Genomic DNA, 12,591 nt, shown 5'->3' on the forward strand with positions numbered 1-12,591 from the left:
TCCACACTTTCACTCATATTATAATCTTGCACATTACTTTTATTAAAAGTATACTATGATTAAGGCTCCCCCCTCATAACTCTGGTTTCTTAGACTAAGAACAAACCTTGTATATTCCTTACTTTCCCGCTTTACCATGGTTTCCATTACATCTGAGTTATGAAACTATGGTCTAATCTCGATCTACAATCTAGGATCTGAAACCAGGATAGACCAAGATGAAACTACAGTTCCTCTTGATATAAAGGGATACCTTGTTTTAACAAACCATGAAATTTTTCACCTATAGCATATTTGTGATAGGAGGAGGGCGTGTAAGGAAGGACACAAGTTTGATCTTAACCTAATAAATGATGAATTGCCTGAACTGGGCCATAGAGGCACACATGGAAGGAGTTTATAGATACATGTGCAAAGATATTTTAGCAACTGAGCAAGTAAATCCACCTGTAAATGTTCAACAGATTTGAAATGGTGACAGACAACATGTAATATGACAGTGCACTGCAAAGATAGATTCATGAGTAGCTCTTAAATGATCTTCTGATCTGAAACATGCAATTCATACACATGGTAGTGAGCAAGCTGCGAACACAGTTCTGCATGTCTTGGCAAAAATAGTCAAATACAAGTAGAAAAATGTAAACTACGGTAGTTAAAGCAGAGGTTGGATGGCCATCTCTCTTGGATGCTTTAGCTGAGATTCCTGCATTGCAGGGGTTGGACTAGATGACCCTCAGGTCCCTTCCAACTCTAAGATTCTAAAGTTACACGAAATACAGGGATGGTTTAGAAGGATTTAGAAGTTATTGAAGCTCTGAGTATGACTTCATCATACAGTGATATGGCAGCCAGGACTAATATGATTCCAAAGTGTATCAAAGAAGCAGGAATATTAAAAGGCAACTAAATGCAATGCAATTAAAATGCAGACAGTATTTGATCTTCGTGCCTTGGTGCACATTCTTCTTAACTAATGGAAAGGTATTTGACAGAATTCAAAGAAGGTTTTTAACCAAGTCAAAGAAAACAGGAGAAGGAAAGTGGTCTGAAATTTGTCAGTAGTTGGAAGTGAACGTTGAACAACACCTATCCATAAGAAAACAGATTCTTAAATCTGATATCAGTTAAATGCTGGATTAGCTCTTGGCGTCTAGGTTTACTGCCTGTTGAAGCTCTTCAAGTCTGCTTTAAGTCATGACTTAAACCAATCTCAATAAAAATAAATTCCATTGGAAATAATACTGTCTCTGATTCATGTTTAAAGTAAAGGAAAATTTATTCAACCTTCTTCTAGACTGCAACTACAATAGATAACCAATTGCTATCTCTTCTTGTATTTTTGAGTAGCAAAACATGCAAGAGCCCTGGTTTTCATTTATTGGTAGCTTCCTGCTTATTATCCATTGTTACAACTTTATTATTCCAACATTGTATTTTACCTGTGGAACATCATAATTTATATTAACCAATCTTGCTCTATGTACCGATCAGTATGAATGGTATATCCCTCTTATGAATGAAGCAGTATTAAGGATTTCATGTGTGTGAGAGAGATATTCAGAAAGCATACATTATTCTTAAAATAAGGTTTTAACACTTAGTATTTTTCATATTTGAAAATAATTTTGTTGAGCTGCTAAATGGGACTGAAAAATCCACAGCATGTCAGGCATGAGAACTTAGCCCTGAAACTGCAAGCCTGAGCACTTCCTTATCAACTGTTCTGTACAACTAACCTTTCTGGCATGCATTAGTGGTAAGTAGGTCATTGACTGAGGTTCTTAAGCCTTTCCTGTAGCTTTCTGCTTGCTTTGCAGACATGCTGGCACAAGAATCCTGTCTAAACAGGTTTTACCTTAGGAATATGAAGCTACCCTTCCCAATTTTGTATACAACAATGCAAAAAGGATAAAAGAGTCATGTAAGATTTATCCACGTGTATGCAGGAACACATATACTACTCCTGAGGTGTCTACTTTTGTTGTTGGCATCTGGCTTGGGAGACAGTGGAGGAATATGCCTTTGGGGGTGAACACAAACAGTTGGGAGAATTACAGAGCCTGCTATGGCTATAGAAGTGTCAGAAGCACTTGTGGAGGAAAAGGAGAACATTCACACACTTGTTATTAAAATTTGTAAACTGCCCTATACCCATAGGTCTCAGGGTGGTTCATAGGAAAAAATAACGATATATGTGTATATGAGGGGAGATACCAGATGCCAGTGTTCATTTGATCCGGTAGTACAACAGCAAATATTGTCAGCCTTTCACAGAGCGCAACATCCAGCTATATAAACCATAAATAATGTAATATATCCTCCCCCTTGATACAAGTTAGATATATGACTCTCAGCCATTTTCTGTGTCAGGTTTTTGTTTTTGTTTTGTTTATATTGACATATTACTGTGAAAATAGAAATTGTGTTGTGAAGAGGAAGGGTTATGTTATGTGAAATGAGCAACTGATACTGAGTTAATTGAACTTTGGAGAGCCCTCTGAAAACGAGATCTAAGATTAGGGTTCTAGGAGCAAAGTTCAGTGCTTTCCTTTTAGATGGGTTGCATTGTTTGGCAATGCATTTCAACTTCAAGGATTGAGGTGTGTGAACACACAAACACACACATGTATATCTGAAGGAGCGTCTCCACCCCCATTGTTCTACCCGGACACTGAGGTCCAGCACCGAGGGCCTTCTGGCGGTTCCCTCACTGGGAGAAGCCACATTACAGGGAACCAGGCAGAGGGCCTTCTCGGTAGTGGGACCCTGCCTGTGGAATGCCCTCCCACCAGATGTCAAAGAGAACAACAACTACCAGACTTTTAGAAGACATCTGAAGGCAGCCCTGTTTACGGAGGCTTTTAATGTTTGATGGGAAGCCCAGCCAGATGGGTGGGGTATAAATAAATTATTATTATTATTATTATTATTATTATTATTATTTCCTGACATTAACATTGCATAAGTAGCAAATGTGCTAAATGGTGGCTAGAATATGCACTCCACAGCTTTTTCAGTAATACTCCTCTTCCACCAGTATTACTAATTCTCAGTATTGAGAGCTGGTGTAGTAGTTAGAGCGATGGACCAAGGTGGGAGTGGGAGACCCGATGTTCAAATCACCACTCAGCTGTGAAGCTGACCGAGTGACCTTGGACCAGTTGCTGGCTCTCAACCTAACCTACCTCACAGGGTTGTTGTGGGGATTAAAGGAGGAGAGGGGGAACCATGTACACCACCTTGAGCAGCAAAAAGCAAATACAATAATAATACAAGTCCTTTAAATATCTTTATATACTAGCTGTCTGCATTGCCTCAGTGCTTTGCAAGACGTGCACTTGACTTGTGGGAGGAATCTGTTATACTAATGAAGAACTAGATTAACTTGTCTGCTGTTTTTGAGAATATGCTTCCCATCTGCTTTCGTTACTAAGTAGCCTTTCTTATTACTAGAAGTGGATGATACAAGAATTTCTCCTGTTTCTTTTGGGCTCAGAATTACTGTGGTTTCAATATGTGTTTAGTTGTGCCAACACTTCTGTTCAAGAACAGAATTTCAAAGTGATATTGTGATATGGTGAGCACCTACTAAAGCAAATTTAATGCTCCCCATCACCTAACAGGTGTTGGAGTCCTCCCATGACACCTGGCGTGTGCTCCCCCCCCCCCCAGCATTCCAGCACCTGCTCTGCGTGCAGAAGGAGACCTCTAGGTCCTCCTTTAGGAAAAGCTGCTGCTACAAGATGTGACATAGAGATTGGAAAATGAGCTGAATGCCTTCACACTTTTTTAAAATGGATATTTTTGGGGGCCTAAAGTACCAGTTTCAGACAGGATAGGGGGCACAGCTCTCCCGAATTATGAGTCAGAATCCATCAGGCAGGGGGAGTGAATGCATTTTTTAAAAAAGCCAAATATGGTAGCTGTGACAGACAATGGTCTTCAACACCTTCAGACATTTATTGTTCAGTATACTTTGGATAGGACAGACAACTTTCTCAGTACTGTAATTTTGTGTAAATTGTTTTCCCTTTTTACTTGCTGCAAGCTTGAAGCCTGCAGCACTTTTTCAGTGAAAGCCCTGAGTAGAAGCTTAAGTAAGAATAGTATTTCAGCTGTTTCAGAAGTCTAAAATATTTAGCAGGCATGTTTGGTTGGGCAGTAGTACACAAGCATGATGAAGTGAAAAAAGAAAAGGGCAATTAGCTGTATCAAGACATTCATTATGTTAGGCAGGGCACACTGTATGAATAGGTTGCAAGTTAAATTAAATTGACTTTGCAATTAAACCCTGCAAACTTTTGTTTGTCTCAAATGCTGCACTGTATTCTTAGTCAGAAAAATGAACTCGATTCACTTTAATTTTGAGGCAGAATTGCTTTTTTGAACATTTTTCTCCATGCCTCCTGATACTAATATTCTCTGTGCTGCTCACTGAATACTTGGTTAACAAACAGTTGCTCAATTAGCTATTTATTTGCCTCTTTCTGTGGTCATAAAAATAAAGTGGTTTTGTAAACTCTCAAAGTGTTGTTGCTTATTAATATTTCCTTGCTGTTGAATAGGTCGTCATTGTTGAAATTAAACAAAGCTCCTGCTGTATATGGTATATCAATGCATCTAAACTGTCTGGAAAGTTTTTCATCATGTTGTACTTGATATTATGTCTGTGTGTAAACTGCTAAGCAAAGGGATTTCCAAAATGCATGAATTTCTGACAGCACTCCTACTGTTGACACAAAATAGGGATGCCCATGCTTACAGTGCATCACTCTCAACTTTAACACGGGTTTTCCTTCCTTTACTTAGCCACAGGATAGTAAAGGATTTAGGAACAACTGTAGAGCTTAATACCCTGAAGGAGCGAATGGGTAAGCTTAGGATGTATGTGTGTGTGGGGGGGGGGGGAATGAAGTGGCAGAACCTGAACAAGCAGGTTGTGAAAACAACACTATCATATTAATCTTCCAGTTAACAGCCTTGCATATTTCAGGCAGATTTTGCCATTTCTCAAGATAAAATATTACCTATTTTTCGCTCTATAGGACATACCCGACCATAGGACGCACCTTGTTTTAGAGGGGGAGAACAAGAAAAAAAAAATTGCCCCTTCAGCGAAGCGGAAGGAGAAACGGAGCCCCTTCCATTTCCCCTCCCGCTTAGCTGAAGGGGCACCTACCCTTCAGTGAAGGCAACCCAAAGCCTCCAGAGCGCGACGGGAGCTCCCGCCGTGCTCCGCAGGCTTCAGGCGGCTATCTTTGAAGCCTGGAGAGCGAGAGGGGTCGGTGCATACCAACCCCTCTTGCTCTCCAGGCTTCGTTGAAGGCAACCCAAAGCCTCCGGAGCGTGGCGGGAGCGCTCCCACTGCACTTCGGAGGCTTTGCGTTGCTATCGCTGAAGCCAAGGAGCCTGCATTCGCTCCATAAGACGTACACACATTTCCCCTTAATTTTTGGAGGGGGAAAAGTGCGTCTTATAGAGTGAAAAATACGGTACTTCAGTTGTGCTCTCAAATAAGCACTTGCACTGTGAATCAAATGATACACCACTTAAATTGTGTAGGTACTTTTTTTAGTGGTGATTTTCTTAACATCTAAATGGGCCTATGGTCTCTAATGATTTTTTGAACGCTTCCATGTTACAAAGTGCCTATATAAAAGTAGGTGAATTATTGCTTAAAATTGCACTTCAAGTTTCTTTCTTTAATGGGGTTGAAATGTTGCAATTGACTAAATTTAAAACAATAGTAGCATACTTGCCAAAATCTAAAGCGAAAAAGCACCTACCCAGAATGGAAGGAAAAATGGGGAGAAAGGTAATAGGATTCTTTCAAAGGGTGTAAATTGAGTTTTAGGTTTAAGTTTGTGGATTTTGCTATCTTCCTGCTTTGATGTGAAGAGTGTTTGTTATTGCTACGGCCTTGAAAATGCACCTACTTGGTAAGTGCGTTGAAGTCAAGATTGCAGATTCAATATATGAAATCTCTGTTTATGGAAGTAACACCCCAATTGTACTGGGAGTAGATGAGCCCCCTTGAAGTGGAAAATGAGTTACATACATAGGTGCCGACTCCATGGGGCCTGAGGGGGCCCGAGCCCCCTCAAAAATTCGTTTGGGGGGGCTCAGCCCCCCCAATAATTTAAGAAAATTATTACCGTAAACTTCGCGCTATAACACCCAGATTTTTTCTCCTAAAAAGTAAGGGGAAATGTCTGTGCGTGTTATTGAGCGAATGTGTGGTCCCTGGAGCTGACTCGCCGGAGCGCAGGGGCAAAAATAGGCAAAAATCAGGCAAAAATAAGATCGGGCAGGCGGGCAGAGGGAAGGCAGAAGCTGCTGCTTTCCTGCATTCTGCCTCAGGGTCTTACTGCCCACCCGCTTCTGTTGCTGCGTTTGCTCAAACTCAACAAAGAGCAGGGAATCCCCTGCCCTCCTGGCAAGCAGAGGGTTAAGGAACGGATCGAGTCCTTCCTTCTAATTCTTTCCTAGTCACACTGCGTGCAGGCTCCAGCCCACCACCTCCTCCTCTCCGTGCTCTAGGGACTCGCAGGCAGCCGAAAAACATGCAGGTGCTACTGGAAGGAAAAAAAAAATTGTTTTGACTATGGCAGACCAACACGGCTACCTATCTGTAGGTGGGAGAGAGAGAGAGAGGGCTGGCTTGGGGGGGGACTTTTGCCTTCCTTTCCTCCCCCCCCCCACCCCGTTAAACTCCTCCCCTGCATTCTTAGCCAGCTGCTTCTCCGCACACCCCTCTTGTGCTTCTTGTCCCTTCTGTGTTTTTCCTTCCCTCCCCATTTAAAACGTGGTGACAAAGCACGGATCCACATGGATCCTCAGGATTTTTGCATTGGGTCACCCCAAATTCACCATCAGATCACATTACATGTCCATGGCTACAGTCTGTACCAAAAAAATCACGCACCCACTGTTGCCTGGGGCTGCAATGGTGCAAAAACGTGGTTACAAAGCACGGATCCACATGGATCCTCAGGATTTTTGCATTGGGTCACCCCAAATTCACCATCAGATCACATAGCATGTCCATGGCTACATCTTGCACCAAAAAAATCACGCACCCACTGTTGCCTAGGATCACAGTGGTGCAAAAACGTGGTTACAAAGCACGGATCCACATGGATCCTCAGGATCTTTGCATTGGGTCACCCCAAATTCACCATCAGATCACATAGCATGTCCATGGCTACATCTTGCACCAAAAAAATCACTCACCCACTGTTGCCTAGGGTCACAGTGGTGCAAAAACGTGGTTACAAAGCATGGATCCACATGGATCCTCAGGATTTTTGCATTGGGCTACTCCAAACTCACTGTCAGATATTAAAAATCTTTATAAAATAGAGAATTAAATACATACAGAATGTTAAATTTTCAGTTTCGAAATATTAGTACTAGTTTAGTACTGTATTTCTATATTACTATAGTACTGTATTAGTTATTTTCAAATACTTAAATATTTTTAGGGTGTAAGACCCAATTAAAGCCCGTTATTTACATACAGTATTACAGTATTTACATACAGTATTAGGCATACTGTATTAACTTTATTAACTGTATTAAAGCATTAACTTTGAGATATTATTTTTATTTAATGAACCCTCAGCCTTATTCAAAGTAAGCTTAAATTAGCTATTTCACTTATTAATCAAAGTGCTATTACTGTGCGACAGCAATATTTTATGTTTTATTCTTTTAATGATAGTTTAGGATTTATTTAAATATCATTTCAGTCTTTTCAGAGCTATATATTCACTGCTCTGTAATAGTCTATAAGCATAATTGTTACTGTAAATTAAATTAGCTTTTTACGAAAATACCGTGTGTGTTTATGTTTTGTTTCTTTTTTCAAAGCCAAAAAGTGTTTCAGGCTTGTCGAGTTTCCCGGAGTGTGGAGTTATAGAGAGTCGAGTTTTCGGGGTTCTAATGTTGATCATATGACTCTAAAATACTTTTAAAAAACTTTAAAACTCACTAATTTTCATCTAAAATTTAGAAAACTTCCCAGGGCAGGACCCCGGTATGGGCCCCCCCAATATTTTTTATAAGTCGGCGCCCCTGGTTACATAATCTGTCTCCTTGGCTTCATAAAAAAGGGAAGATACAGACAATTTTTTTCATCCTATTTGCTCTAAGAGTAGCAGAAGGTAGAGCTGAGCGATACCTGCTTTCTTACATCGTAATACAACACCAGCTAAGCATCTCAAAATGGTGGTATATTACAATGTTGGAAAGGATGCGGGAAGGAAGAAGGCAGTTGCCTGCCATGGAGGCAGTTGGCGTCACCATGCATAGCTTCTGCCTCTTCCAAAGCTGCCGCCTCCTCCAGCACCTTCCAGCCTGTGCTAAGGCAGCTGAGTTAGGACTGTGAATGCTCCATTCAGGCACCTGCCTTAGCCGCTGCCACCTTATAATGGGTGGGGTGGCAGGGCAGATGGGTTACCTCTTTTTCCCGGGAGGAAGAGGCAGCCCATCCCCCCTCTGCAAGCCAAATTAGGGGGGGGGGCTTGATCAGAGGAGAAGTGGGTGGTTTAAGGAAGCCTGCTTCTCAACTGAACAAACCTCCAGCTCACACAAGCTGGAGTGGGGGCTTTGTTAAACTGCTCTGCTGAGGCATGGTCAGCTGCACACCCGTCAGCAGAGCAGTTTAAAGAAGCCTCCTGCCCGCATGGTACCTCTGAGGTATGAGGGCCAGAGCATGCTGGCGGCTTCACCCGTTGTTTATTGCAGGTGAAGCAGCCCATCGCTCTCTGGCCCTCATACCAGTCCTGCCTATTAGAAGGTACCATAAGGAACCACCCATATGAAAAAGGAATCTATCTGAGCACTTTCACATGACCTATCTTTATTCAGTTTGCCCCTGGGGCAAACTAGATTTATGCTTCATATAGTTGGAGACCCCTGCTTCCTTCAACATTGACTGCTTCTCTAGACCAGAATTCCCAGCTCCATTACTATTCCCTTGTTTGTTTCTTCTTTAAATACTGTCCTGGGATGGGGGAGTGGGGTTGTCCAATGCTTCTGTGTTGCATATAAGAGTTGGAAGATGCTTCATTTGGAAATACTACTCCAGCCAGTTGCTCCTGTCTGGGAAGAACATGTATTATTATTTCAGTTTCCAGAACTAGCTGCACCTTTACTCCATCACTCCTCTCCTGATATGCCTGAAACTGAGAGATCTAGTGGAAACTAACTTCTCATTTGACCTAGACCCTGCTGTAGAGGCACACGTCCAGTATTGGTTCGAGCAGCAAAACGCTTACATGCTGGTATGAATGCACCCTTGGTATTTGAGGATTACATGTGTTTATGCTGATGTCTGCAAACTGCTACCTCCCCCCACCTTGTTTATGCTGATTACTTAAATCAAGTGTTTATAGGGTGCTACTGCTGACCATCATTAGTGGTTAAGGAGGAGTGAATTCCATGCTGGGCTGAACATGTACGAAGTCTTTAACAAAAGTCTTACAGTTCTGGAAACTTGGCAGGTACTATCTGGGAAAGGTACCATATCTTCAGGATTAATATAATCTGTATGAGCAATGGACATGGTTCTGAAAATGCAAAACGAATTCTGAGTTAAATTGGATTTATTTCAGCTTCAACACTAACTTTAATATGAGAGTAGGCTTTTCATTCATGAATTATAATTCCATACTGGGCACTTGGTTTGTGTGTGTGTGTGTGTGTGTGTGTGTGAGAGAGAGAGAGAGAGAGAGAGAGATTCATGATTAGTACTTGCTGTGAATATTGCATCAAAACTGTTGCATACTTCGATGTATTAGTTAACACCCTCATAATTTCACTAGCTAGATGTACATATAATTTTATATTGAGTTCATTCCTTATCTGGTGGCATGTATGTGTTATGAGATATTGGACATGGTGTGCTAGGTTCAGTACTTCACAGATCACAGAAATTGAAGTGTAAACGGGCTCCCTCTCCTCTGTTCATGCAGTATCTCTGTAACAGGGTGCTTGAAAAAAGCTTGCTTATCCCTCACACTACTTCTCTTGTCCTGTTGCACAGCCGGCGCCAGTCTGAAAAGGCCAATTCAAATGCTTCCTTATTGGCACTGGCTCCTCTGGCTTGGCTTTTACTTAGAGTTTGTAAAAAGGAGCAGCTGTTTGTCTTTTCCAGCCTAGGTTTTTTTCCGGTTTCCTTTGCTGCTCCTTCATTGGCTGAGGGAAGGAGGGAGGAAGGGTTAGAGTGAAGTAAGCTGTGTAAACTCTGTGAATGTGGTTGGACTAGTTTTTTTGAGGAGGCAAGGAGAGAGAACTAGTAAAGCGTTGCGAGTCTGTACTGGCAGTTTCCAATTTCCCCCCTTTCCCCCTCACTTTCTCTCTCTCTTGTCTTTCTCCAACATGGTTGGGGATCATTGTAACCTCAGCGGCGAAAGACCAGTACTTGCCCAAACTCCCAAAACTGGATTAAGCTGCAAAATGGTTCTTCAGGCAGTGGGCAAAGTATTAAGGTAATAACTTATTTTAAACAATCTTCTTGATGTGATGGGGGAGAGAAGAAGCATATGTCGCATTCTCATTCTCTAGCTTGTTCGGCTATTAATTCACTTTGAGTGCAGACAGATCCTTATAGACATCAGTGGCAAAACTACAATTGATTTTAAATGAGGCAAGATTGCAGGTGATCATGTGAAGCAGAACAGTGTATTTAGAGCTAGGGTGTTAATAAATTCAGGTTGGATTTTAGTAAAGACAACAGTAGTTTAAGTGGCTTGGTCTTGCCCCAATTTTTCTGACTTCTGCATTCACTATTTTAGAATTCAGAATCAAAAGAGCAAAATGTTTGGAACTTCTTATTCGCTATGCACATCTGTGCTTGAACACCTTTGTTCAGATGTTATTGGGCTTCAACTAAGAAATGTAAACTTCATGTATGCATATTGATGGTGGGGTTTTCTGGTAGAATTACTTAAGTAAGGCTGCAATTCTGTGCACACTTAGCTGTGGAGTAAGTCTCATTGAACACAATGGGCATCTTCATTTTAAAGTGATAATGCATATAATTGGGTTACAAGTCATTTTGGTAAATAATTTCTTTTATTTTTATTTTTTGTTCATTAATGTGTTCAGTCATAAGATTTAATCAGGCTCTCGGTCCAGAGTTTGTAATAAGAATTTTGGTCAGACGAGGAGGTGTGTACTTTTCCATTGTAACTTCCAGAAATGTTACCACAGAAATAAAAATACCTTTCAGCAGAAGTAGTTCTTAAATCAAATATGAACATTTATTTAAGTTTGAATGTATGGTTAAATAAAGTGGTTAGAGAACAGTATCCGCTGAATGAGTTTATTATTTTATCACAACTTGGTTTTGGTGAAGGTTTTGGGGCAGTTTGTCAACCAGAATATTATCCCCCACTTCCTTTCTTGCATTGTGCTGTCCACAAAAAAGTCATGGGCATGTATTTATCTGCGTCCATGGGGTAAATTATATATTTGAAATGCATTTTCTTGTAAGTTACATTTTTCAGTTATTTGTAATGATAACACTGGTATTGACATGAAAGTGACGAACCCAGACTGCATAAGTGGGGTACTTGGCTCATGAAGAAAACTCTGAACTAGCCAATTAGCAATGGCAACATAGGTTGTGAGTACAACACTAATGATATGGTATGTGAGTATGATCACCTCACTGCAAGTTAAATATAATTACTACATTTTGAGGTGGAGTTGTGGCTTGCCTGACAGCGTTGGCTGCCATCTTTTACTGAATCAAGCTGCAATTAACAAAGATGGAAAAAGTGATGTCACAATGCAGTATTTGTATCATTGGTGACTACTGGACTCTTCTAAGTGGGGAGTGTGTGTGTGTGTGTGTGTGTGTGTGTGTGTGTATGTATGCATGCTACAGGTAGACTTACATAATTGAGCAAGCCACTTTCGGCATTTCATTTTACAGGTTTCGTCTTGCCCCCCTCCCCCAATGAATAATCCAAAGTTGAACTTGTACTTGGTACTTACTCTCTGGTGCATAAAGATATGATAAACTTGGGAAATGGCAAGCTCTGGGTGTGTGCTGTGCAGGAGGACAAGAAAAAGGTGGTGTTTGTGTGCTGGGATTCTGCAGAAGCACAGAAAAACCTTAATCCAACTTCCTAAGAATACCACCTGTCATTAAGGAATGACAAGAACTAACCAGACTTCCCAGCCTTATGTTTGTGAAGTTACGTGTGAAAACATGTGGATGGTGTCTGATGAAATCTCAGAAGGCAGTGAGAGTTTCTGAGTAAGATTTCCAGGAGTCACAGGCAAGGCTTCAATGCCATGTATAGACTGTTGCTTCTCTTCATGTTAAGGATGAGGATAACAAATTTTGCAGAGCAAGAGATCTTCCTATTTGCTTAATTGGCAAAATTTATTCCAAGTCACAGAAACCAGTATTTCTTGTCACGGAATTTGGGCTAACGTGGTGCAAAATTGTGTTCTTTGCATGTGTTTCTCTTCATCGGAAATTATGGACCTGAGCAAGAGTTATTATGAAACTCAAGAGAAGTTGAGGGGAATTTCCTTAGTTCCTTTGACTTTTCAAACAAGCATGGGAAC

At 41.1% G+C, this 12,591-nt stretch overlaps 1 protein-coding gene across 4 annotated transcripts in view; it reads left to right on the forward strand.

Annotated features, from left to right (window-relative positions):
* The window catches only part of MOB2 (MOB kinase activator 2), a 100,335-nt gene that overhangs the window by 59,864 nt on the left and 27,880 nt on the right, over positions 1-12,591 (forward strand). The window contains exon 1 of one of the 4 annotated variants that reach the window (XM_083723567.1): positions 10,260-10,496. The exons of the other annotated variants lie outside the window; for them this stretch is intronic. Coding sequence (XP_083579693.1) covers positions 10,387-10,496 — 110 coding nt within the window. The 5' untranslated portion in view covers positions 10,260-10,386. Of the gene's footprint in view, positions 1-10,259; positions 10,497-12,591 lie in introns of those variants that run through there. 4 annotated transcript variants of the gene reach the window in all.

The sequence above is a fragment of the Podarcis gaigeae genome (genome assembly GCF_964106915.1).
Source record: "Podarcis gaigeae genome assembly, chromosome: 1".
Classification (NCBI taxonomy): domain Eukaryota; kingdom Metazoa; phylum Chordata; class Lepidosauria; order Squamata; family Lacertidae; genus Podarcis; species Podarcis gaigeae.